The sequence below is a fragment of the Vombatus ursinus genome, unplaced genomic scaffold, assembly GCF_900497805.2.
Source record: "Vombatus ursinus unplaced genomic scaffold, bare-nosed wombat genome assembly UNPS02014825.1, whole genome shotgun sequence".
NCBI lineage: Eukaryota > Metazoa > Chordata > Mammalia > Diprotodontia > Vombatidae > Vombatus > Vombatus ursinus.
Window position 1 is genome coordinate 7,062,200 of NW_020954603.1, and position 27,221 is coordinate 7,089,420.

The 27,221-nt window shown below is 57.0% G+C and overlaps 1 protein-coding gene across 3 annotated transcripts in view; it reads right to left on the minus strand.

The window, feature by feature from the left end:
* Positions 1-317: 317 nt before the first annotated feature.
* RNF220 (ring finger protein 220) overlaps positions 318-27,221 on the minus strand; it is a 45,486-nt gene continuing 18,582 nt past the window's right edge. Inside the window, exons 1-11 of one of the 3 annotated variants that reach the window (XM_027838068.1) lie at positions 26,923-26,988; positions 26,681-26,723; positions 20,690-20,811; positions 20,361-20,493; positions 12,432-12,528; positions 11,862-11,948; positions 11,655-11,710; positions 11,074-11,155; positions 6,643-6,751; positions 6,418-6,492; positions 318-1,184 (exon numbers count right to left, since the gene is read on the minus strand). In XM_027838068.1, coding sequence (XP_027693869.1) covers positions 1,113-1,184; positions 6,418-6,492; positions 6,643-6,751; positions 11,074-11,155; positions 11,655-11,710; positions 11,862-11,948; positions 12,432-12,528; positions 20,361-20,493; positions 20,690-20,811; positions 26,681-26,723; positions 26,923-26,988 — 942 coding nt within the window. In that variant the 3' untranslated portion in view covers positions 318-1,112. Of the gene's footprint in view, positions 1,185-6,417; positions 6,493-6,642; positions 6,752-11,073; positions 11,156-11,654; positions 11,711-11,861; positions 11,949-12,431; positions 12,529-20,360; positions 20,494-20,689; positions 20,812-26,680; positions 26,724-26,922; positions 26,989-27,221 lie in introns of those variants that run through there. The other 2 variants (XM_027838067.1, XM_027838066.1) reach the window with 2 other exon arrangements.

Here is a 27,221-nt window from a genome sequence, read left to right on the forward strand (position 1 = left end):
GTGGGGCACTGCCGGGCATTCAGACGCCCCTCTCACTGGCCTGGGCTGCCCAGTCACGAGCATTGTGGGGCACCACCGGGCATTCAGATAACCACATCTGTCACTGGCTTATCAAGAATCCCCTCCTGATGGGAGTCTCTAACACCTCAGAACTAGACCAAGAGCCCAGAACGCACTTGGGCCCAGACTTGACCTCCTCCAAGCTTCTCCCAGACGACACCAGCGCCTGGGAGCACACTCAGCTCCTGGGCCCCAGCCTGGAGTGAAGAGGTGACCCCAGAGCCTCACCGAGGGAGAGGCGGAGGCTCCGCCAGACATGGGCGTACACTGGTTTAATTCATGTCAAATGTAGTTTACAAACAGGAAGGACAAGTACCTTGGCAGAGGATATACAGACACAGCATCACAGCACAGCGTCCGCGGCGGCCGGCAGGCAGGGGCTGGCAGGCCAGGGCCAGGGCAGTCAGCCCCTCCCCTCTGGAGGGTCACTGCCCCGGAAGGGACTCCCACTCCTTCCTTATAAGCAGCCCTGGTCCCTGGCACTGACCAGTGACCAGATGAGCCCCAGAACAGAGGGGGTCGGAGCCCACTCCTTAAGCTGCCGGCCCCCAGGCCGGATGAAAAACTATACACCACTGAACATGAAGCCACCGCTGGCAGACACAGGGGACCAGTGTGGGGAGGGGCTGGGGCTCCCCGAGGGCTGGGGCCTCTACGCCCCGCCTCCTTTAAGAAAGAAGGAAACACACAACCCGGGGAAGGGTGGGGGGGGCAGGGCCAGGGCAGGGAGGGTCCATCCCATCTCTACACAACATTGTAAACATCCAGGGTCTATGTTACATGTGCTTGTCTGGCCTGTGTGCAGGTCCATCTGTGTGTCTGCCCAGACCCAGCGCTCCGCCCCGCCCAGCTGCAGACACACAGGGGCAAGAGGGGGACAGAGATGGCCAGGGCCGGGCGGGGCAGGGGCAGGAGGGGGGCTGGGCTGCTCCACACCCTCCACTCTGGCTCCAGAGTCCTGTGTGCACGCCTGTGTACACGTGTGTCTGTCTCTGTGGGTGGTGGGTGAGCAGGGCTGGGGGCGGGCTCACGCCTGGTCCTGGTGTCTGGGTTCACAAGTAGATGCGCCGCAGGTCCCCGGGGGCTGTGATGGTGTTACACTGGGGGCACAGCTTCTTGGCTCCCTGGGGGGCAGAAAGGACAGTCAGTGGTAGAGGCCTGGTACCTCCCTCAGTCGGGTTCCCTGTCTCCACCCCTCCTCTCCCAAGCAGATTTTCCTTCTGAGAAGAGCCCCCAGAGACAGAAGCTGGAGGCCCGTGTGAATGATGAAAGGGTTAGCTGATCTGCTGGTCATTTTCCCAGCAGGCCTATCCTTGTTGGGGCTGAGCCACCCCCCCTCCCCCACCAAAATGACAGTTGCTCCACGGGTCGGGTGCCTGACTGTGTTTCTAGGAGGGAAGCAAGCCTCAGGCCTTCCTGTTGGGCTGCAGGAACCCTCAGTGGATCCCTGCTTGCCAGGCCCCCCGGAGGCAGCCCGTCATCCTCAAGATCGGCCCAGATACCTTCAAAGGGGGAGTCACCTGCCTGCCGGAGCCTGAGCTGGGTTAGACCTGGGCCCCTGGGTTAGTGATGAACACAGAAAGCCCAGGAGTTGGTGTTGTCTGTCAACTCACGGATAAAGACTTTTCCCTGGTACATTATCTCTGCTCTTCCCTTATGGTCTTGCGTGTGTGGAAATGGAGAAGAGGGAGTGGATGCTGAATAAGGCAGTAAGAGCTAGGCAGGGATGGGGGTGGTGGGGATCAGGGGCTGCTCGGGCACTCCTCTCTGAGCTGAAGAACCCAGCAGACTTGGACCAGGACTGTTGGGGGGCACTAGAAAGCCAGGCGAAGTGAAGGTGAGACTGAAGGCCAGAGGCCCAGCGCCCCAGGAGAGGTGAGCCGAGGGGGCTTTGGCACAGAGAGCTCTGCACTTTGAGTGGCGGAACAATGACAACTCCCACAATGCCTCTTTGGGAAAAAAGCCAACTTGGTAACGTGTGTCTAAAGCCTAGACCATGACACATGACACAGTGACTGAGGGGCGTTGGAGAGACACAGACTGATGAATGCCCAGGCCAGGCCATGAGGGTTAGAAAGGGCAGGGGAGCCAGAACAAAGCCATTGCCACACTGGGGGCAGACCAAGGAGGAGGGAAGGTGCTGCCCTGCAGCCTCAGCCAGAGGAGCCAGACTGACGCAGACCCTGGGCGCCCCTCTGCAGGTGGAAGAGCACCAGTGGCTGCCAAGGCATGCTGAAGGATGGATCTCCATGCATGATGGTTGTGGCCCCCGAGCCCTTGGACTGATGGCTCCCCATGTCCTCTGGGGGTGGGAAAGGACCAGCTGAAACGAGGTTTTGGCTCCAATACAAGGCCCCCTTTGTGGGAAGGAGTGGGGCTGTAATCAGAACAAGGCAGGCTTGCCAGGCCCAGCTGGGCTGTTAAACCCCACGGGTCCAGCCCCCACGCTGGCTCAGCGGCCCTAACGAGATCACACGCCTGACTTTGATCAGGCCACAAAGACCCAGTCGCTCCTCTCCAGCTTTTATTGCGGCTTCGGGCTACGTTTTAATGGTCACACAGAACCCGCCTGTGCTGGAGCCTGAGCTGCAGGGCCTGTAATAACCACCGCGTGGTCATGCAGGGAGGGCTGGGCAACAGATGAGCCTCGGCTTCTAACAGCTCCTCCTGCCTGGCAGTGCTCTGAGCGCCCCACCCCACGTGGTGGTGGTGGGGGGGGAGGGCACGGCAGGTTCAGAAGGTGCAGCTGGAGCCGGACTAGAGGGATGAGCTCTGGGGACAAATGCTAAGGGGGCATTGAGGCACAGGCCAGCAGCGGGGTGTGACAGCCACGACAGCCAATGAGAGCTTGGGGCAGAGCTTCCAGGGGGACCTTCCCTCTGTCCTCTGCCCCGCTCAGACACCCTCTGGGGGCTTTAGGAAGAGGCTGCTAAGCTGGAGCGCGTCAAGGGGACTGGCCCAAGATGGGTGTGGAGATGATGTGTGTGAGGGCGCGTGGAAGGTGCTGGAGGTGTAGACCCTCACACCAGAACGCTCAGCGGCAGCACGAGAGAGAACCTGAAAGGCCGTTTCAAAGAAGGGGCATTTGCCTGGTCTGCTTTGGCCATTTTGGGCCATGACTGGCCCAAAGCCTGGAGTATGCCCAGGCTGGCTAAGGGAAGATGCCCATGTAAGTCAGGCCAGGTGGGGTGGCCCAGAGTGTCAGGGATGAGAAGGAGGGGGCCAGCAAGGGTCCCAGGGAGGGGCGGAAGCCTAGAGTGTCCCTGTGTCTTGGAGCCCCGCCTCCTCACAGAATGGACCAATCATCAGAACAGACCCATGATGGGCCCCACGTCGAAGCTGAATCAGCCTTGAAAGGAGGCAGGAGACCCACTTCCTGCAGTGCCTCTGCTGGCCCCTGGGCCTGTTTCAAAGCAGGCCTCCAAGTTTCTGTGACACTGAACACAGAGAGCAGCCGCTGAGCTGTGCCCCAAGCTCGGGGAGCATCCCTGGAGACAAGATGGAGAAGCAGAGCTAATCTGGAGCGCCTACTATGTGCCAGGTGCTGTGTTAAGCACCGGTGGACTAGGAAGTAGGCAATAATCATCCACTTGGAAGGCGGCTGGGGGTGGGGGTGGGGGCAAGGATCTGCACCACTGAGCATTTTATCAGTGATGTGGATAAAGCCCTGGGCAACACGCTCATCCTATCCGCAGATGATACCAGCTTGGGAGAGATGGCTAAGGTGCTGGTTCTCAGTTCAAATCCAGAAAACTTTGGACAAGCTGGGGCAGGCCCAGGACCAAAAAACATTTCAAAGGGATAAATGTAGAGTCTTAAATCTAGGTTCAAAACATCAGTCTTGCCCACGAGTACAAGACAGGGGAGGCAAGGCTAGGACGCCATCTGTGTGGAAAAGACTGGGGGATTACAAGGCATGAACTGCAAGGTCAAGGGGTCAGCTGGGCTTGGCAGCCAACGAGTCACTGGGAGCTTCCGCTGAGTTAAACAGCGGCTGGGTATGGACGCTTTGACCTCTGACTACCTCAGCTCCCCAGGCACAGATGAAGCGCCTATTAAATGCCAGGCATGGTGTTAGGCACAGAGAATACAAAGATAAAAACTCAATGGGCCCCGCCCTCAAGGAGCTTATATTCCATTGAGCAGAAAGAACATAGAGTATGTAAACCACTGAAAACGAAGCTTATACAAAATCATTCCAGGGAAGGTGGGCGGGCGCTAGCACCTAGTGGATTAGAAGGAGGCTTTTAGGTGGCAGATGAACTGAACCTTGAAGGTAGCTTTGTGTCCTGTGAGGCAAAGGGGATAAGGAGGACACTATAGGTATGGAGCACAGCTAGTGCAAAGGCACGGCGACGGGAGGTGACATGTCTCCTATTGAGAGCAGCCAGCACTGTCTACAGAGCATGTAATCCACATTGCAAGCTCTGTGGGAGCCCAATTCTGGAAGCTCTGAATGCTCACCGGAGTCGTCTGTGTGCGATCAGAGAGGGAGCAGAGAGCCACTGGTGTTTTCATAAAGGAGGCAGCTAGGTGCTGGGGGTGCACTTTGGCGGATGTGAGGAGGAAAGGCTGGAGAGGCAGAGGTGGGGCAGGAGGCACCTCCTGCAAACTGAGTGCCGAGGGAGAGCCCGAGCTAGGGTTGGGGCACACGACTGGAGGGGAGAGAAAGGCAGGAGCCGAGGACAGCCTGAGGCGGGAAATCTGGGTGACTGGCGATGGCAGCGCCTGCCACAGAAATGGGCCTGTCTGGGGAGAGATCCTGAGTCCTTTGTTGGATGGGCTGAGCTGGAGAAAGTGCTCTTGGGAATGATTCTGTCCACATGCCCCCCAAGGGCCTTTCCAACTCCTGTGATCACTGATGCCCCGGGGGCATCCAGGTGTATGGGGCTGAGGCACAGAAGAGAGACTGGGGGTGGGTGAGGAGGGGGAAATTCTCCATGTCCACAGAAAGCTCTATCTGCACAGAGAGCCGACAAGATCTTCCAGAAGAGAGTATAGAGAGAGGAGAGAAGAGGGCTTGGGCCAGAGGCCTGGAGAACTGCTATACATGGGGGGTGGTCCAAGGATGCAGCAAAGGAGACTGAGGAGCGGTCAGAGTGGTCGGAGGAGAACCATGAGAGCATCTGGGAGGAGAAAGTGACTGAGAGCGTGACTCCTCAGAAAGGATGAGGCCTGAGAAGAAGCCAGCAGATCAGGCAAAGAGATCCCTGATCACTGCAGCAAGAGTTTCAGGTGAGTGGCCCAGGGTCCAGCGGCCTGAGAAGTCACAGGAAGAGAGGTCAGGAGGCTGTGAGCACAGGCAGCTTTTTCTAGAGCTGGGCTGTGGAAAGGAGAGACACCGATGGAGGGGACGGCAGAACTGAGCAAAAGCTTTTTTTAAGGGGGAGGCAGAGAGGGGCCAATCTGGGCACGTTTATGGGTGGGCAGGAAGGAGCCAGGAGATAGGGTTGGGCCCAGGAACGCGGGTGGTAGGAAATGAGATCAAGGGCCCAAGCACTAAGCCCACCCCCTTCTAGAAGAGAGGGGAGGGAAAGAGGGGCACATGACAGCAGGATGGACAAAGTACTCAGTGAAGTGTCTGATGCAGGATGGCAGGGGTGGTCAGATGAAATCTGAGGTGCTTCAGTCAGCTCTGGGAGTCACTGGGCTTAAGAAGGACAAGGACAGCTCTCCTCTGGAAGATGACAGGGGTGGGGGAAAGGCCTGGAGTCCAGGTCAGGTGAGGAGGGGCTGAAGAACCTGGGGAAGAGAAGACTGGGGAGTTAGGAGAGAGCTGTCCAAGGATGGGAAGAGGGGCCCTAGAGGGCACAGCCGGAGCCCTTTAAGAACCTAGTCCAAGGGAGAGCTACGAGTGAGAGGTCTCCCCGGGCAGGGGCTAGGCTCCCCCTCCTCTCACACAGAGTTTCTGAGATACCACAGAAGTGTTCTTTCCAACTTAAGAGTCTTGGGAGCCTCAGTGATCTTTCACAGGTGGGGACACTGAGGCTTCGAGAATCTGGAAGCCTGCAGAGAAAGCCCAGGTTGGACGCCAGGTATTCAGCAGAGGCAGCAATGCACAGACTTGGTCACTGATTCTGTCTGTGTCTGTAGGCACATCTCTTCCCTTCCCTCTCGAGCCTCATCTTACCTATCAGATGTGGGGATAAGACAAGGCAGTCTTTCGGCTCTGTGTTCCAGGCTGGGAAGGAGGGCAGCCCACTGCAGCTGCTCAGGCCATGGCTTCCCATGAGCGAGTGGCCCATGGAGCCAGGCTTTGCAGGGCCTGTCAGCAGCACGCGGACTAGCCAGGAGCCCCAGGGTGGGGTTGGGGGGAGCTCGACTGGCTGCTGCTGCTCTCCCCACCTCATTTCTTACCAGGGTCCGGAGCCAGCATTCCTCACAGTGCACGTGCCAACACTGGATCGACGTCAGAGGCATCGTGTAGGAGTCCTAGAGGGCGAGAGAAGAGGGCTATCACTCCCACGCCCGGCTCTCCCCACCAATTCCTTGCCTGGGCATGGCACTACGAGATGAAGGCACCCTATCTCTCCTCCTACCACCCAGCCCTTCTGACTGATCCTGGGCAGGCGGGCCTCTCACCATGCAGATGAGACATTTGTATCGATCCCCACGGGATAGCTGCCGCTCCAGCTCGCGAACACGGGCCTTCAGGGCCTCAAATGTGGTCACAGCTGAGTCCTCTGTGATCCTGTAATAGGGACAGGGTGAAGCATAGGCATAGTCAGGAATCACAGCCAGAACCCCCTTCCCCACCTCCAGAGACCCTTCTCCAGCCCTGGCCCCTGCCCTAGGGAAGGTCCGAACCCAAGGGGGATAGATAGGGGAGGCTTTGGAGCCTGGGCTGCATTCCCCCACCTCCCTGGCATCGGGGAGACTGCTGGCAGCTGAGCCACCTCCTGGGTTAAGGGGACTAGGTGGAGCTACTGGGCTGGCCAAAGAATGGACGGATGGATGGCAGGCTGGAGCTTGGGGCCTTGTTGGCTGGGAAGTGCCTGCCCTCCTTGGTGGGCAATAAACACCTGCACTATTGATTGAGTTATTATTCCTGTGTTAGGAGAGGCAGATAGGGAGTCAAGCTCTCATTTATTTCCAGGTTTGGGGGTCCCTGCCCCTCCTGGGTTGTCCACAGGCCAAATCCATGTCCTCAAATCATAGCCACTCTGAAGATCATCCAGTCCTTGCAATCAGCCTCCAGGATGGCGTAAGCAAGCCCCCAACCTCCAAACATTTTCCTGGCTCAGCCAGAAGCTCACTCTGGTCCCCAAAAGCACTTGTATTTATGGAGTCTCACAAATGTCACCCTCTCATCCCTTTCCTTACACTGACTGACATATGACCTAGGCTTGTGTCCCGGAGTCAGCTCCACTTGGGTCCCCGCCCCATAGGGAGGCCCTGGAAGCCTGTCCTCTGATTACAGCCTCTAATCACCAGACCAGGCTCTTCCATTTCCTCCAACACCCAGATCCCATCAGTTCCCCAGCCCAGAAAGATGGGAGAAATGGATGGCTAAGCTCAGGCCAAGGGGCTTGGGGCTCTTCCCAAGCCAGAGAAGATGTCACCACCAGGCAGGAAACCAGGCGCCCCAATGGACCTTCTGATCTCATCAGCCCTGAGCGCCTCCTCTCTGCTCTCTAGTACATGTTCACAGCACACATGGAAGGGCCCCTTTGGGTGACAAAAGCTCCTGGGCAGCAGGGCTGAGCCTTGGCGGACAGCTCTGGGCTCACAGGCCTAGCCCAGGAAGGCGTCCTCCTCTGCAGCCCCAGCTGGGGTCACCCCTCTGCTGCTGGGTGCCAATTACTGTGTAATTAAACCGCTCAGTGCTCCCATGTAAATAACAGGGCCTGACATGGGATTTGTAATTTAAAATGTTAATGATGCTATTTATCCCCAGATTTTGCCCAGGGAGAGAGAGGCAGCGCCATAAATCCTCTGGCCTGTCCTCGGGAGGTGGCAGGTCCTCCCAGCCACGTATCCCCCTTTGCCTCCCCCCAGCCCTACCTCCAGGTCCAAGGCAAGGCCCGCTAAGCCCAGACTGTCACCCCTTGGGCGGGAGCACGACACGCATATGGGCCCCCTCCCATGAAGTCCCAGGGCCCAGGAGGAAGGCCCAGCTCCAGGAGAAGGGGAACAGCCTGAGGACTTGATGAGGGGAGAACAAGACAGTTCTTTGCTAGGCAGACAGAAGACTTTGGGTGGGGGAGTCAGGAGCCTAGGGGGGCTTTCAGTCAGCTCCCTCTGCCCTCCCTAAGCCCACTTCTCCTCACCACCTCCCAGAGAGAGCAGGCTCTGGGCACTATTAAGCAGGGACATTGCAGCCACGGGTCCACGGCATTCGTCCCCTCCAAACAGCTCAGCTAGGGACTTCTGGGGTCACTATTTATCCCTCCCAGATGTCTTCCTGATTTGACTGGCAAGGCTGAATTTCAGCCTGGGCTGGCTTGTTTCCCCCATAATTGAGAGCTAATGGTCCCCCCAAGAGAACAGGCGTCCACAGAGCCCAGCCTGTCAGGTAGAGCTACGGGCTGCTCCCAGTCTGGGAGAAGGGGCACACAATGACCTATGTCCCATTTCCCAGACTCCACAGGCAGTTATGGGGGGGGGGGCTTACCCCATCTGCCCCCAATCCTTCATCTGGTCCTGGGCTACCACTCTACCCAACAAAGTTTCCATTATTACCATAACCCTTTGCTAGACCTCGCTGGGCCAGTGTAACTGCCCGATGGGGCAGATGGTATTGGGCTGCCAGGCGTGGGCACCCTCAGCTTGGCAATGACAGTACTGTGTCTGCCTCAGCTGCTGGAGTTCCTCTTTGTGGTTCTGTTAAACCATACCTGTCCCATTTAAGAGACTAGCAAAATTGAGCCCTGAACTGAGGGCAGTCAAGGGTCAGGAGATGTGGAGGCTGCTCTGACTGGCTGGGGCCAAAGAGGCCAAGGGAAGAGTACAGCTCAGCAAGAGGGAGGGGTCAGTCCCACCAGGAGATGGGGTCCGTCTTGCTCCCCACTTCCCCCTGCAGCCTCTCCCCCGCCCTGCCCCCTGGGTCCCCCAGACACCACCTGGCTTACTCTCTAACAGAAGGAGCCGACAGGCTCTACCCACCCCTCCTCCCTCAGCACGCTGGAGCTGGGTATCTGTCTGTATGTGTGGCTCTTTCCCCGCCTTCCTTAGGCTGGCTCAGAGCACGGAGCTGGGAGCCGGTTTCTACGGGAACCGTGTGAGCAGGATCCCAAAAGGAGGCCCTGGGAGCAGGGCTGGGATGGAGCTGTGCCCACACCTGGCCCCTGGGGCACCCTCTCTGCTAAAACACCAGCTGTGCCCAGTGCCCCTGACCTCTAGGGATGTGGTGGGACCAGTGCTTTGTAAAACTGCCATTTCGGAAGAGAGGAAAAAGCCAAACCCGCAGCAGCATCTCCTGCTCTCAAACCTTCTTAACCCAACGAGCGTTTCGCTTGCTGAAGCATGCCCGGCATGAAGTGTTCTCCAAAGGAGATAATTACAAGCGGATTGAATGCTTGGTGGCGGCAGCGGCCGACTCAAATCCCAGGTTTCACACACTTGCCTTGCCCACTGGGGCCCCCGCTGCCTATTATGCACGAGGCTTTGCCAGGCAAGGAGCGTGGAAATCAAGACTTGTTTTATAAAACATGCCCCCACCCCCTGCACATGCACACAGACACTACACACATGCCGCACACCCACCCACACTGGCCTCCATCTCGGCTGGTCTGGTCCTCTCCTGGCCCTGACAGTCTAGGCCCGGCCGCACAGGACAGCCAGTGGCCCCTGGGCCCACCTCCTTCCCTGATTAATGATGTTGTCTCCCTGATTTATGACCGGCTCCTCCAGATTAGAGTTCGCTCCCCTCCCCCGACCCCTCCCCAGCCCCCATTCGGAAGGCACAACCACACTCGGCTGGAAATATTAGAGAATTATTAAATAAACATTCATACGTCATGTCTCTTCCCATCCTGAGCTCATCGGCGGCCCGGTCGGCCGCACGGGCCTGTTTGCCTTGCCGCTGACACGGAGCAGCTGGAGTGATTCATGGAGAGGCTGGCTAAAACGTTTCATGTCATATATCATGCTAGCAGCGCTCTCTGCCCCGACCGAGATAAACTGATCAACCACAACGGGCTGGAATGAATTTATGACAACAGAAAATTGAGGAAAACAAATGGGAGGTGACCCAGTGGGCCAGGAAGCCAGACTCGCACGCTGGCCTGCAATCTACTTTGGTGGCAGGAAGCAAAATTGAACATTGGCCCTCGGAATTAAGATGCTGCCTTTTCCCCCCACACGACCCCAGCTCCCACGTGGGGGCCGAACTCGGGCAGCACCTCCAGGGCAAGAAGGGGGCACCTAAGCCACCTGCAGCCTCCCCCGAGCTGCCCCTGGAACCTCAGGATGACACCAACTTCTTAAAGCACTGTGGGGCTGGGGCATTGCTCCAGGGCACAGAACTGTGAGCCAGAGCCGCCCTCCCTAACGCTTCGGTTACGGAGGGTAGACAAGCCTTTCCTCATCCCAGGCAGCTCTCTGAAAATGGGACACAAGCCTCATCTCAGGCCCCCTGACCACTGATGATGAGAGGACTGGGGGGCACTAACAAGATGCTCCCCTGACCCACACTGGCCACACCAAGGCCAAAAAATTCTAGCTACGAATGACGAAGTCCAACAGTTCTGCCTCAACTTGCCGCGAGCAACACCCGGGACAAGAAAAATGAAACCAATTTAGCTCCCGATTAAGAAACAGAAACTGGAGATGAATCAGCTGCTGTGGCTGGGCTGGGCTGCCATATATCACAGCTCAGCGGCGGGGCTCGCGGGCAGGCACTCCGAGGCTCTCTGGGCCGGGCCCGCTTATCAATTCAGTCTGGGCAGCCACAGACAGCTCGCCTGCCTCTCGCTCAGTCTTGGTTCCTCTCCCTCCTCCCTGCCTGCTGCCACCCGCAGGCTCAGCCCAGAGAAAGGCCTCCCTCCACCCTCAGGCCCCCCGGACACTCACTTTTCAATGTCACTGTTCTTGCATGTCTTCTGCATGGCCACCTCCTGCTTGCTGCTCTCACCATTACTTGTGGAGGGCATCTCTGCCAGAGAAGAAGAAACTTAGCCCCATCCCCGGCTCTGGATGTTCCCAGAGCAGGCTCCCTCCCAATCTGGGCTGCTCCTGAGAGATCAGAGGGAGGACAGATGGCCCGGTCCCCAGAGCAGAGGTGCTAGCTTATGGACAGCTCCTGACCAGAGTGGATTCCTCTCCCAATCTCGGTTGTCCCTGGCCCAAGTGTTAGAGGAAAAGCAGGAAGTCAGGTCCCTAGAGCAGGGGTGTAGCTTCCCTGGTAGGGACGCACACTAACTCGTGCCTTCTGAGGCCTCTCGTCAGGTACCCCTTTGTACTGCCTCGGCCTATTCCCAGGGTGAGGGGCCCACACAAGAGGGGAGCAGGTGATGGATGCTCTGGGGGGCCCATGGGGAGTGCTGCGCAGCAGGGGCCAAGGCAGCCAATGTTCTTGTGTCCCTCCCCCTGCCAGCAGGACCAGAGGTGGCCTCAGCTGCCAGCTCTGCCCCTCCTCGGAGTTCAGGACTCACCATCACTGGCCCACTTAGAGAACTCTGGTGTTATCCGAGTACTGGGTGTGCCGCCACTGCAAGGGAAGGGGAGAAGCAGTGAGGCCTTCAGGTGGGGGAGTAGAAGAGACAGTGAGGGGGCTGCCCCAGCAGCGTTCCACGTGGCCTCCACGAGGGGGCAGCAGCTGCCCTGACCAGCCCCCCTCCCTCCTCGGACTGGAAACTTACTTTAGCACAGCTCCCCGAAGAGCCTCTCTCTCTTTGGCTTCACCTGGCTCCTCACCAGTACATGGGATGACGTCGGCCTCAGTATACCTGGACACAGGTTAAGGTAAATACTGCCCAGCAGAAGTCTCACTGGCCTCTTGGTACCCTCCAGATCAGGGCAAGGTCAGACCATGTTAGGAGATGAGTGAAGAGGCCGTCAAATGATGGGTAGAAGTGACTGGGGAGACTTAACTTGGGGAAGGCATGGGGGGTGGGGGGGTGGTCTCCCCAAGCATTGGAAGGTTGCAGCGTACAAGGTGGTGTCAATTGGCTTTGCTTGCCACAACTGGAAGCTTTCACTCAAGGGACAGGGAGGCTTTGAAGAGCAGGCTCCCCAAGCCCTTCGAATGAGGGGTTAGGGCTGCTGAGGTCCCTGATTTCATGGCACAGGCTCCCAATGGGGCCGCTAGCTGGGTAAACCCCAGGCACTAAGCGCAGGGTGTCCAGCTGGTGTCTTAGCACGCAGGTGGGGGGGTGGGATTAGGGGCAGCCCACATGCTCCACCCTTCCCAAATGTGTCCTAGAGGATACTGGGGCTTCCCATACTCCAGGGTGTCATCGCCATCCACATCCAGGTCAGCGTCACTGTCTGGATTCTCTTTGCCGCTGCACATGATGAAGCCGGAGCCTGTGGGGAGAAAGATACCACGGGGTGAGAAAGGCAAGGCAGCCTACCTGTGCATGTGCGCGTGCGTGCATGCCTGTAGCTCTTCTTGGAGAAAATCCAGTGTGTTGGAATCACTGCTGAACCTGAGTCTTAAGTGACCCCTGACAGACCCCCACGAGGCCCAACTCCTCTGGCCTGACATTCAAGGCCCCTCTTTACCTGTCCTGATCTGCCATGCTTCCCTAAAAAGATGCCACAGTAAGCCTTTGCCCACCCACCAGAGTCCAGACCTCTTTCAACATAATTTCTCCCATTCTGAAGCACTGATAGCACATTGCAGCCTGACATGCAAGGGGTTGATAGCCTCCCTTCCCACCAGCTCTGGCCCTGGCCTTGCTTCCAAACAGGGCCCTGCTTTGTATCTTGAGACCTTAGAGGAAAAACTGAGGAAGGATTCGGAGAACCTAGTAGAAGAGTAGAGATAATAGGATGGATAGCCCAGGGCCCTCCCAGGCCTACCCAGGGTGGGGGGTAGAGAGAGAGAGAAATCCTCCATTAAGATGTTTCTATATCAGCTCAAAACCCTTCATATTCACTGGCCTACCTACTCCTGACTTTCTGAGAGCCAGAAGTGAAGGCCAAACGGGTGCTTCAGGCCTTCCCTCCAACTTCACTTAGCCATGAGAGCCCGGCGTGCCACCCTGCCTGGAGCGTAGACCTGAGCAGGCTGTGCCCAAACGGGGATGCCCTGCTCTGCCACAGCTGGGCTCACCATGACCCCGGGGGCCCGGCTTCTTGGTTCTGCCTCCAGGTCCCTGCCAGCAGAATCACCAAGCAGCTGCTCAAATATTTGGTGTCTGGACTGTCTGCCATTAATTATTCATCCCTGCCTCGTTCAGACCAGATTCCTGGACAAGAGCAGTCACACACTGATAGGGAGAATGGCCCCAGCGGGATACATGCTCACACCTGCTCCTTCCCCTTCCCTGGCGCCTGGGCACTGGGCCCCACACTCCTGAAGGCCACCGACCCATGATGGCCATGCTACGCAGGCATCCAGGGCCTTCTGACTCCACAACACACCATCAGGAGGGAAGAGGCTTTAGGCCACATTATGCCCCATTGGCGGCAACAGCACCGAGTTTCCATATACCCTCTGTCCTAGGGAGGCCACAGGGCACTTCTCACTGTCCACCCACTCTCAGAGAAATGGGTCTTCAAAGAATCAAGATATATACAATGGGCAGACATCCAACAAAGTTTTGCTGAATGAATGTTTGGATCGTGCAGGTCTCTGGGCTGCTCTAGAGATCCGATTACCTGCCAAAGCCCTTTTGGGAGGGAGGAAGCAGGTGTCGTTCCCCCCCCCCCCCCCAGAACAAAGCTACTAGGCAGCTGGCAGCTGTCTCCATGGGTCTTGTGACTGGCCAGGTGTGTTCTGAGAAGCAATTTCGGCCTCACCAGTGAGTGGCACCTCCATAAACCCTCTGACAGTTTGGGAGACAAACTCCCCCATCAATCAGGATATACCTATCAGGCTGGCTGCAGCTCCCCCCAGCCCCCAGCACTGTGTACACACAGCTTTCTGGGGGCTGCTGGCCCCATGCTCACCAAATCAAGTTATTTCTGCTTCTGCCAGGGGCTACGGAAGCCAAGGGCCACCTTCAGTGAGTGACAAGTGATGAGGTCAACTTCATATCCTCCTGGCGGCTGTTTGCCTGCCGCTGCCCGCTCAGGCGGGGTTACAGGGGTCTCAGCTTCTTAGAAATGATTTAAAATAAATACCCCAAAGGTGTTTAAGAGCCCCAAATCATTAACAAACTCTGCCTCGCCTTTCAAGCGCCCCATGGCCTCTCTTTTCCCGAAGCCTGTAAACAAGGCAGCAGAAACAGCCAGCCTACGGTCCACCCCCGCTTCTCCTGATGGTACAAGGGCTAATCTGAGGGGGTGCACATGCTCTCTGCTGCTTTGGCCCTCACCTGGACGACTCAGAGAGGCCAGAGTGGTCTCCTCAGTGCTGTGTGAGCCTGGCCTCAGTCCCAGCTTCCCTTTCCCAGACTGTGAGCTGGGAAGCTTTAGAAAGATCGATAGACCTGAGTCAGAGACCTCCTTTCAAACCCCAGCTCTGCTACCAATGACGTGGGCAACCCTGGTGAAGTCCTTTAGGCCCCTGTGGCCTCAGTCTCCTCCTCTGTAAAATGAGTGGCATAGACTAGAAGCTCTCAGGTCTAGCAGCATGTGATCGCTGAGCTGGGTCTTCATGGGATAGTCCATGGGTGAGTACTTTAGGTGACAGATGGCATTCCCCCCAGCCCCACGAGGGGATGGGCCCCTTCTATTCCCCCAAACGTTTTGACAGAATCCTGCCAAGTCTATACACTCTGATCCCTGGCCTGTTAAACTTTATTTTCTTAATGAAATGTCACTCGCTGACTTCTCACAGAATCCCAATAAAAAGAAATGGTCGTAAAGTCATTTTATGCGGATTCCCCAGAAGGCCCCCTGGCCTGGAAAGGCCGCGAATCTTTTTACTTCAGCTGTTGAAACATCCCAAAATAGCATTTGCAGGCAAGATGGCCTAGGAAGCAATCTTAGCCCTGCTGTGGACTCTGAGGGGCTGTCAAAGAAGCGCTGCCCCCAACCTCTGGCCCGCTAAGTAGAGATGGGCCAAGGTAAGCCCCTCCCCCAGGCTCCAGGAAAGGTTCGCTACACCCAGCCCACGGACTACTCCTTGGGGCACTGAAGGGTATCTTCCCCATCTCTGAACATCAGAAGCCCCGACAGTCAAAGGAGGTAGAAGCAGACGACTGCTAAGTTTCTTTTGCTGGAAGTCCTACTACTCTGGAATGACTGATCTTTGTGCCCAAGCTTGCTGCTTGCCGACTTCTGAAAAGCAAGGGACGCTCTCTTTGCTGAGCTTAGCCTGGTCAGGTGCTCTGGGGCTCCTCCTGCCTGACCCTGAGAGGCAAGAGAACCCCCAGCTGGAGCAGCCTTAGCCTGGAGGCTCGGGAGCTGGGCCCAACCCTGGCCCACGGCAAGCCCTGCAAATGAGCTAGAAGAGGGACTAGCGGGAGGGCTGGCAGGTGCTGAAATGATAACAAGGTCTGAATTTCATAAAATAATCCCCTCTCCTCCAAACTCATTTTGTTCCTGGGCCAGTAAGAAGAAAGCCAGTGTTAATTTAATCAATTGATCAGCATATTGATTGAGAAACCAGAGATGTATGTGAGCTGGGAGAGGTAAAGTCCTGGAATCTGGGGGGGGGGGGGGCCCAGGATGGGACAGCGGGGGGTGAGGCAGGCTGGGGTGTCTGCTGCAGATGAGTTTCCAGCTGAAATTAGTTACCGATGCCGCTGTGGTGGCTTGTGTAAACGCCATCGATTGGGGCCTGACAGTCCTCAGAGCCGGCCTGGGCGATGCCGGGACAATCAATCGGCCGGCAGTGTCTGTCACCTGCCACTTGGCTGAGCAGTTGACAATGCAATTATCCAGTGTGGAGGCAGGGAGTTGGCGTGTGTCAAACGCAGTTAGCCACTTTCCGGGCACCACTCGATAATGCGTTTCACTGCCTCACTTGCTGGCGCACGTCAGAAGAGACACAGGCAGGCGGCGACGTCCAAGCCCACCGATCCCCCAGCCCCTGCTTCCTTCACTGTCCCTGACTCGACAACTGTGTCACTCCAGCAGCGTGCACCCACACTCCACACCAGGGCCAGAAGGCCGGAGGGCTCGGCAACAGCCAAGTCCTATGGAAGAACGCACCTCCTCCTCCCAATCCCCACGTCACTCCTTAGCATCTACGACAAAAGCAGATGCTAGCTGCTTCCAACACCTGTCACCTCCTGTGCCAGACAGCAGGGGCGGCCGCCGTGGCCTCTGCCACATGGGGTGGAGGGTGGGGAGCCAGGCTGCCCCTGCCGCCCCACTGAAGGCAGGTGCCACACCATCAGGACCCCTCCCCCCCGGCTCAGGCCTCAGGCTTGATGGACCATCTGTCTCCAGCAGCTTTTCCCTGGATGAGCCCGGAGTAGCCTTGACATTGTGTTGTCCTCAAATGAAAGGTGAATGAGGCCTTCGGGTGGGAGCCAGGGACACACACCCCTCCCCTGAGAAGCCAGGCCCTCTGAGGGGCCGTTTCTAGGATGTAATGAGAAAATGGCTGGAAGCTGCCCAGGCTGGCTGTATTTCCAGACAGACTCTTTCATTCCTTTTCTGCCCGGCTTGGTGATAGGGCTAAGTATAGGCTTCACAATTCATTGGTTGAGAGGACTGTGGGATCCTCGGCAGGTCCCTTCCATTTCCTTGCCTGTCTCTTGGGAGATTTCTCCATCTCACTGCTCCAGTACCAGGCATGAAGGCCAACTCTGTATTGAAATGGGGTCGGCCCATCTCCTCTCTCTTTGGTGTGACCTTAACTCCACGGAGCATGGTGGACAGGCAGGCTGCGGTCACATGAGCCCAGGTCCCTGACCCCACCTCCCAACAGGAGACAAGCCCCCTCTGGATTTCACCCTCTCTGGGTCAGCTTCAGAAACAGGCCCAGGAATGAGCCTCTGATGGGTCCTGCTACACCCATACGGAGTCTAGCCCTCTCATTTTATAGAGGAGGAAACTGAGGCCCAGAGAGGAGAAGGAACTCGCCCAAGGTCACCCGGAGAGTCTGTGGCAGAGCCTCAGGCCTCAATGCTTTTTACTGCATCACACAAAATTGTCCTTGGTTTAAGTGAAGGCACCTGCAAAACCTTCTCCCCCTTACTAGTCCTCCCAGCCCCAAGGTGGCAGGGACGTGGCAGCAGGAAACACTTCCTGGCCCCGAGTCTGGATGCTAGCTTTTCCTGTGATTACCACTCTTCTGGACTGAAACTCCATGATTCCACCCCCCCCACCAAGGTCCAGAGGTGCCCTCTTCATCAGGCGGGGCCCAAGGGGATCTTTCTCTATTCCCTTGGAGTCTCTGTGGCTCCTCAGACCAGGCCATGTCTTCCTATCTTCACATGGGCCACTGCTAGGCCCTGTGTGGGTCACAGCTCCGTCAGGCTGCACCCGTGGCTGCTGCCCTCCCGGGCCTCCCTCTGCCCTGAGGACTTGCTGCTCCTGTGGCAGCAGGCGGATTGCTTTCAACACAACTGATGGGCTCAAAAAGAAGAGCTCCCAGAGGGGAGGGGTGGGGGGCAGAGAGGATGAGCACGGAGCAGGAACTGATCCCCGATTCTCCCATGCTGTCCTCTGTCCCTGTCTGTGGCTCTCTCTCTCTCAAGTCTGCTGGACAGCGTCCTCAAGCCGGCGTTATCACTCCCTCTAACCGGTCTTGGCAGGCAATCTAATTCCTCCTGAAAAGGTCACCGCCATTTTAACTGCCTTTCAATCACATTACGCACGCGGCCGCCAGCCCGGGCTCCCAACCCAAGGCTCGAGGCTCGGCTCATGGAGGGGCAATCGATGCCCTGACACGAGCGTGGCCCTCCACCCCCCCAGGACCACGCCCAGGCCCCCCCCCCCGGAGCACCCGTCTCTGCAGTGGCCGGCCCTTGGAGGCAGCCCTTTCATGGGCTGCGGCTGCTTGGGCTCCAGCGGGGCCTCAGAAGCCTCCCCTCTGGCCTGCCGCTATCAGGCCGGCCTCAGAGAGCCCTCTGGGCTCCCCCCTCACCTGCTTCCCCACCACTGGTTTTGTGTCCGCTATTGATCCTTGTGTAAAACAGTGTTTCAAGTGGGCTTGCCTTCTGACTGCACTAAGCTGGTTAAGAGATGACAGCAGCTTCTATCAGGGGAAGCGGGCACACTTCTCTGTAGATAAAGGAGCCCCCGCCTTTCAAGTCCCACACACAGCCGTGCACGCTCGCCAAATCATTCAAAGACCAGCCCCTCGTGAGCCCCCCCCCAGCAATTCTTTAAAGGGAGAACCTTATGGAGTAAACATCTGGGGCCAGAAATGCGCAACTAGTTCGTATTTTTAAAACAACTTCAAAGCGTGCCATGTAGGAGGCGTCCTGGCATGGTGAGGTGTCCACACCACTCCAAGGGAGAGGACGATGCCAGAATTCCAACTCCCCAGGGCAAGAGCTGCCACTTGTTCCTTGTACATGGGAGGCTGCATCCCGTGCCACCTCCTTCCCCGCCCCCTGCCCGTGCCAACATGCCTGCGAGAAGATCGTTGGACCCCCAAGAGCTGCTCTGCACAGTGGAGGCTGGGCTCTGGAAAGGATCCCAAGCCTACCCAGGCCAAGCCCCTGAGACCTACTGAGGGGAAACAGACTGTCCAAGGTCACACAGCATCTAAGGTATAGGGTTGGGGCCTGGCATTCTTTTCACAGTATCATCCTTTCTCCAGGGGGGTGACAAGAGAATGTACTAGCCTTGGAGTCAGGAAGTCTTGGGTTCAAATCCCTCCTCAGACAATTCCTAGCTGTGTGAGCCCAGGCAAATCACTTAGCATCTCTGTGCCTCAGTTTCTCCATCATCAAACAAAGCCTTGATGGCCTCTTAAGGCCTCTATGATCCTATGATCCCACTGTACCAGCTTCTAGGCTTAGTGCCTCAGTCTACCATCTGCAGCATGGGTAGTAACCTCAACAAGGGGCTAAGATAAGACCCTAGACTAGACCTGACCCATTTCTCAGCCAGGGGAAGAAAGAATGCCTGGTCCAGCACCTTCCTGGTCTACCCACTGCTGGGGTTAGAGGGCAACACAGATGGGACAGTGGTCTCTGAAAGAGCTGGAGGGGGCTGGGAAGCAGATGGCCTCCCTCACTGATCAGCCCCTTGGGCAGCGCTGGCCAGATGCACTCAGAATTCTCATCTAGATTCTGAAAATCCCAATTCTGCTTTGTGCCAGACCATTCCTCCATGGGAATGAGGATCCATGGGGACCCACCCTCTTTGGGAGACAGCTCGCCTCTCCTAACACAACCTGCTTACCCTGGGGCTAGACTTTCCCGGGCATGACACTCCCCTGGGGTACACCAAGCCCTGCCCATCTCACAGAGTACCATCCCTCTACGGCTTCCCATAACAGGTGGGAAGTAGGTGGGCAAAGGTGGGGTGTCCATCTGTACTACTACAAGCCAGGAGGGGAATGAGCCTCCCTCTTGGGCCCTGCAGAGGCAGCAGTCCCAACTTGGCTGACAACAGATCCCACTCTCCAAGGACTGGTTCTGCCCCTGGACATGGCCAAGAAGGCTCAACCCTGGTCTCCAGGTCATTGCTGCTTAAATTATGAACAGATGTGGGAGATATGGGGACCCTCTCCCCCAAATCAAGACATCACCACAGACAGGCCCAAGATCTCTGCCATGGTCACAATGATCAACTGCTCCCCTTGGGGTCTCAGAAATGTTCATGGCCAGTCCTGGGGTCTTCTGCACCCCAGCCCTGAGATTTCCTGGGGGCTGTAAGGGGATAGGAAGCCGTGTGGCTTAGCTCCTTCCTAGGTCAGGCTGAGGGTATGGAGGGAGAGGGGCTAGGCTTGGAGTTAAAATTACATTCGCCAGTAAAGCTCACAGGAGGTCAAATTTTGCCATAACTCACTCTTTCCTCTATAACTGATTTCCCTGACACTGAGAACAAGGAGAAGGAGGGAAACATAAAATGTGTTTGTCTGGGAGCCCTGAGGGCCCGAAGCGCTGGAGGTGTGCAGCGGGTTGCCGGATTCTCATTTATCAACCTTAAAAGGGATGGAGTGATAAATGCATAACCGTCCCTTTAATATTTGATGCAGGCGCTAAGCCGCCTGAGCTGTCACCTTCGATGCATCACCGGGGCTGATCAACCCGCTTCCTGTCGTCACTCCCCCCCACCGCCGGCCAAGACTGTTAATATGCTCAGAGCACGCCTCCGGCCCCCTCTGAGGCCCTTACCTCGGAAGCCGCCCTCCAGGAGGGTGGTGGCCCGTATCCTCTTCTGCCCACACCACTCATACTCTTCGAAGCGGGTGCTGTTCTCAGTCTCGATGTCCACGGAGTCGTCCTCGGCCACGCAGGAGCCTTCCCTCTGGGGAGGCAGAGCAGGCAGCTGTGGCCCATGGAACTCCTGGCTTGACCAGGGTGCTGGGCATGCCCTCCCTTCTCCCCCCCCCAGGAACCGAGGCATGCCAGTGGGCAGCAGCCCTGCCCCTCTGGGACATCCAGGTCTGGGCAGAGGGATGGGGGTGGGGGGTAGGGAGCGGGGGAGGCCGTGGCACCTCTACCTGGGAAAGGCATTGCTCCACATGCCTACTCATCTCGGGCTCCGATCCTGCCAGGGGGCGGCTGCACAGGGGACATACCTGGCCTTCATCCTGCTTCCGACGCTTCATCTTCCCAATTCGAGCTACACAGAAAAACCAACCACAAGGCACCCATGATGCAGTCCCCAATGACCCTGCGTGGAAGCCCACCCAGCTGAGGCCTATGAGGCCTGCTCTCTGCCTTTCTCTATATCTACCCTCTGCAGTGATCCCCACTCTCCCCCCAACTCTCTGCAGGGAGGCTCAAGGCTCTTCAGGGAGCTGGGCTGAGAGAGGCCTGGTCTCCCTCTGTCCATCTGGGCAGACAGTGGCTGCTATCGAGGGTGCACCCCAGGAGCTGGGAGTGGACTACACACCCAGGAGTGAAAGGCTGGAGGGCAAAGATGCCATGGTGTGCCATGCACTGGGCTGTCCGGACAGGGTACACAGTGGGCAGGCTGCTGACTGGAGTTTGCTCCTATCTGGCCTAAGAATTCATACAGTTCAATACTTCCCCCCCGAGACGGAGAGAAGGGCAATGGTCCATGAAATGTTTGCCCACAAACATCATTACTCCCATTTTATAGATGAAGAAACTGAGGCCCTGGGAGACTTTTAAGTGACTTGCCTAAGGTCAAGGAAGGATTCACACCTGGGTCTTCTGACTCTAACCAAGTCTAGTGGTCCTCCCACTGTATCGCGCTGTCTCTACTAAAAGCTACCCCATTTTACAGAGGGATAGACTGAGGCCAAAGGGTCTTAGAGACTGCTCAAAGTCACAAAGGGTCACTTCTGTAGAAGGTTTCTAGCTGTAGCCCAGGTGCATCTTGGGAGTTCTGTGCTCCCCAGAGCACCATCACTTCCAATCAGGGAGGAAGGGAGGGAGTGGCCTCTGAGGCAGGGGCTGTGGGCCAGTGAGCAGAGCTAATTAATGCTGAAAGAGCGATCATTTCTAATTAGCTCACTGATCCCTCCCTTTGTCCAGCTCGCCAAGCCCCAGAGCTTCAGAATTCCGGAAGGCAGGGGCAGCCCTTGAGGTGGGGGGAGTTGCTGGGGGGCTCTCTCTCCCAAACCCCACCCTGGCCTGCTTTCTTTTCAGCCTCTCTACTGACAGCTTCCTGGGGAGTTAGGCTCTTCAGTGATTATTTCAACCTTCTGCTGGGAGGTGAGGAGTTCACTAATGTTTATTAGCATTAATAATGATGATTAGGCTGTCAGAGGACCCTTGGAGAGCCACCATCCCAGCCTGCCTGCCTTCCCTATTACTGAGGGCTCAGCTAGTGGGAGGGGAGGAACACACTTAACCCCTTCCCACCTGGACCTTCTGGCCCAGGCAGGCTGGAGAGGCCCAACCTGGCACCCATAGCCCCTACTGGGGTTAGCCCCAGAGCAGCAGCTCTGGTGGGGCCTGGGGACCTGGGGATGTCCTGTCTGACTCCCACTTCACAGAGCAGACAGACCCCCTCCCACACAGCTTGAGCCTTCCCCAGGGACACCCCCAGGATGGCAGATGCACAGTGAATCTTCTTTCTAGCCCAGGCTACTTGTTGGCCAACCCAGCTGTGGGAAGCTCCAAAAACTAGGCTTGGCAAAGCCATCCATACTCCCAGATGGTCCCCCCACCCCCTCCAAGCCCTGGGAGTGCTTCTGGCTGTCACTGAGGCTGCCACGATGTGGCCCACTGAAGCTCGCTGGGGCTGAGATTATTTGCCCAAGGTCACAAAAATAATAAATGACCAAGGTGCATCCTGGGGACTCTAAGCCCCTACTCTTTCCATTGCCCTGCGTCCCTGCTAGCACCCCAGGGGCTGGGCCTGATGGGAATCTGGGGCAGAAGGGGCTATGCAATGTCTAACCCCTGCCTGGGCAAAAAGGGTGGCCCCATTCTCTCCTCTCCCCTGTAAGGTACCAGTGAAGGCCAAGAGGCTGAGATGCTGGAGGAGACTTCGACCCCCTTCTCCTCCCTTGCCAGAGCTGCCAGGCCCAGGGAGCCCAGGGAGCTTCGCCACCCTGCAGGAAGAAAGAGCTTATCTCATTCTCCCCAATGCTGGAGCTGCAAGGGACCTTAGAGATTCCTGGTTTAACCTCATTTGACAGATAAGGAAACTGAGGCACTGAGTGATGCAATGACTTGTGTACAATCACACAGGTAGAATGTTGCAGGCGACCTAACTCCAAATTCTGAGCTCCTTCCCTTACAGTCAGGAAGCCGCTGAGCCCTGATCCTTGACCTCCAGAGAAACCCTGTGATGTTAACAGTTCTTGTGATCTTGAGGGCTGGAGGGCTGGACATTACAGTCCATGGGACTCAAGAACCACTGTGCTCAGTTGGCATGTGGCCAAAGATGCCCAAAGAGGCGGTGTGGGCAGCAGAAGCACTGAGCACACAGTGATGTTGGGAGAGGTCAAGAAGGCCGAGTTCCCAGAGAGCTTCTGGGGGCCATCTTTTCAAGTGTCTGAGGCTGGGCAGAAAGGTGCCATTCCTCTCTGAGCTCAGCACTGGGGCCAGTGGGCTGCCAACCTCGAGCCAGGGGCCTCATCTCAAAGCCATCATGGCCTGAGGAGGAAACTGCCAGCAGACACTCGGCTTTGGGCAAGACTTGGGGCAGAGTAGATATGGGCCTGGGGGACAGCTGGGCACAGGACAGTGGCTCTGGAGAAAGAAGGCATTCTAGCGATCATCTCCCACAGCTTTTACAGACAGAAAAACCAAGGTGGCCAGGGAGAGACTGGCTCTGTTCTTCCCAATCTTGTTTTGCATCGTGCTCTGGGGCTCCCCCGGACAAACCTGGGGTCCTGGCTGGAGACGGCTCCATGAAGATGGACTGCAGGGAAGGCAGCTAGTGAAAAACCAGGCCATGCCAGCTGGAGGGGCAGAATGGCCTGCCCTGTGGTGATGGGTGTCCTGGCCCAAGGACCCCAGAGGGGAAGGATTCCCACTTCCTCTGCCCCAGAGGAAGTATACTTGGGTGGGTGATGCCGGCAGCCGCAGGCCAGCCTTAGTGCTCTCGCCCATGACCTGCATCATAGTACCAGGAGGGATAAAGGGACTCCTTGGCAGTGGAAAAAGCAGTGGCTTTAGAACTGGAGGGTGAGGACTTTGCTATTTATTCCCTGTGAGATTTGGGGCAAATCCCTTCATCTCTGTGGGCCTCAGTTTCCCTGTCTGTAAATTGAGGCTATTAGACTTGACTCTAAATCTTTCCTCAGTCCTCTGGTCCTCTTCCTAGGTGAGGTGTGTGCAGATGAGTCCCGTGGACTCCCTGCAGCTGGAGGGCCAACAGCCGAGGCTTGCCACCGGGTCACTTTCACTCAAGAAGCTTCAGTGCTTCCCCACTGCCTGGTGGTTCTAGTCTATCTTTCCACATGGCTTTGCTGTTTCTTCCCCTCACATGTCCCACATTCTGGCCAAACTGACCACGTGCTATTCCTCAACATTCTGTCTTCGGCCCTGAGGCCTCTGCCCAGACTCCAACGTGCCTTCACCACATTCAACAGCCTTTTCTCCATCCTCGTGCTTTCTGATCGACTGCCACAGCCCCCCGAACTGGCCAACAGCCGCTTTTCCTTCGTGCTCTCCTCTCTCCAGGTTTCCCTGCCACAGCTTTCTCCTACCCAGCTGATGGATCCTCCTCTAGGTCAAGCCCCTTCTTTTGGGGGGTCCCCCAAGACTCTGGCCTGGGACAATCCATCTTCTCTATCTCACTAAGTGCTCTCTTCAGTGCCCACAATTTTACCTATCAACTCTATGGAAATGATCTCAGGTTTATTTGTCTTTTTTTGTTTTGTTTTTGCTTTTTGGTGAGGCAATCGGGGTTAAGTGATTTGCCCAGGGTCACACAGCTAGTAAGTGTCAAGTGTCTGAGGTAGGATTTGAACTCGGGTCCTCCTGACTGCAAGTCCAGAGCTCGATCCACTGCGCCAGCTAGTTGCCCCAAGCCCTAGTGTCTTTCCTGAGTTTCAGTCTCATACCTCCAACTGCTTATTAGACATTCTGAATTAGAATGTTCCACGGACATTTCCAGCTCAACACGTCCCAAAGAGAACTCAAACTCTCCCCTCTCTGTAATTTCCTTATTGCTGGGGTTGGGGGGAGGGTACCACTAATCTTCCAGTCGCCCCAGGCTTACAACCTCAGGATCGTCCCCCCCGCCCGCATCCATTGCCAAGGCCTACTGATTTCACTTCTATGACATCTCTCAAATACGCACCCTTCTCTCCTCCACGGCTGCCACCACTCTGTGCAGGTGCTCATCACTTCACGTTTTGAGTGCTGCAGTAGCTGCCGTTGGGTCTGCTTGCTTCAAGCCTCCCCACTCCAATTTATCCTCCCCTCAGCTATCAAAGTGATCTTCCTAAAGGGCAGATCTGACCATATCCCTTCCCACCCCCTCACTAAACTTCCATGGCTCCCTATTACCTCTGGGATCAATACAAAATTTTCTCTTTGGCTTTCAAAGCCCTTCCCACCATTCTTCTTAAAGCATCCTTCCTTCCTCTCACTCTGTTCCAGTGACACTGGGCCTGGCTGTTGCTTGCACAGGACACACCATCTCCTGACTCCAGGCATCTTCGATGGCTGTGCCTCCTCATCTCAGCCTCCCGGCTTCCTTCAAATCTCAGCTGAAACCCCACCTTCGGCAAGAAACCCTTCCTAATCCCTCTTAATGCTAACACCTTCCCTGGGAGCCTCTCCCCTGTGGACACACATAAGTACACAGTAGCAGCATGCTGTTTTCCCATTAGACTAGAGCTCTGGGAGATCAGGGAGATCAGGGCTCGATTTTTGCCTTTCTTTTCATCTCTAGCGCTCAGTTCAGTACCTGGCACTCAGTAGGTACTTAATCAATGTTTGCAGACTTGACTGACTTTCGCCTCTTGGCATCCCCAGCTCCCTTCATAGCCTGGTTCAGGCACAAATTTCATCCAGCTCTTTGAAACCACCTTGTGGACATTTTGTTTACTTTACACACATACGCCCCTTGTCCCATGGGGAAACTGTAAGTTCTGGGAGGGTAAGGACGGCTTTGTTTATAGCTGACGGCACCCAGTGTGTTTTGTTTTTTAACTTGGATCCATGACGGCACTGGTGTGGAAAGGGATGCCCAGGGGGCAACTTCCCTCAAGTGATGAGTCTTAAGGGCTACTCTGGCCACTAAGAGGGGAAGGAACTTCCTCCGGTCACTCTAGGGCAGGGATGAGATTTCAACTCAAGTCTTCCCTGGCTTGGAGCCTACAGCAAGGCAAGGGCTGGCTACCAGCTGGGGCTCCAGAGGCTGCCTGGGGTAAGACAGAAAGAAAGGAGCAGAGCTAACTCTCCTTCTCTTCCTCCACCGCAGGAGGTCTGGCTGAAGCTGGGGGTCACGGCCAGGCTGCCTTGGGCCTCTCCCTACTGCCTGTGTCAGGGGCCTGGGGTGAGGAGATTCTAGAATTTTGGGGAGTGGGGAACCACAAGTATCAGTACCCAATTCCAGCACCCCAAGGGGGAGCAGCTGTGGCCTGCTTGGAGATGGTCCCCAAAATGTGCTATGGCTCCCTGTTCTTGCCCCAGGGGAAGTGGGAAGGCTTCTGAAAGGAGGATCAGAGGGAAGGTTTGGCTCTTAGCTCTGCTGCTGACTAGCTGTGTGCCTTCAGGGAAGGGGATTTAGAGGCAAAGGACTTGGGTGCAAATCCTGGCTGTTATGTAGTACCCCGGTGACCTTGGACCAGTCCCTTCACTTACATGAGCCTCAGTTTCCTCTTCTGTAAAATGAGGGAGTAGAACTAAATAACCTCTAAGGTCTCTTCTGGCTGTAGATCTGAGGTGCTAAAGGCTCTGAGCCTCAGTTTCCCCATCTGTAAAATGCGCTCATTTGGCCTCTGAAGCTCTCCAAGTGCCTTCTAGCGCCCAATCCCACCGTCCCCGTATCAGTGACTGACGTGCAGTTTCGGTGGATGCCCAGGGCAGGGGAGGGCTCTAGGGTCTGGACTCACCATTCAGCCGGGTCTGCCTGTTGGCTCTCACTCTCAGGAAGGTCTGAGGGGAAATCCGGGCGGGCGGCGCGGCGGAGGCGGCAGCGGAGAGCGGAGGGAAGGAGAGGAGCACGGTGAGGTGGGGTGAGGTGCAGTGGGGCGCCTGCAAGCGAGGCCCCCTCCCCTGCCCTCCCCGGCCCCATCTCCCTCCCCGGGGCCGCCCCGCCCCTCCCCCCAGGCCCGGCCCGTGTCAACAAACCTACTTCCTCCCTCCTGCCGCCGCCCACGCCGGCCGCCCCGCTGCGCCCGCGGCTCCGGGCCCTCGGCATAGCCGCCCCCGGCCCCCGCGCCGCCGCCCCGGCCCCCGCCCGGCCCCGAGGCCGCCGATGCGGGCGGATTCCCCGCGGCTGCCCGGCGGCGGCGCCGCCTCAGCTCCCAGCAGCGGCGGCGGCCATGTTGGCCCTCGTCATGTGACCGCCGTTGCCGCCGCGCGCCCGGGGTAAGAGGTCACGGGCAGCGCCCGCAGGGGGCGGGGCCGCGACGCGCAGGCGGCCCCTTCGGA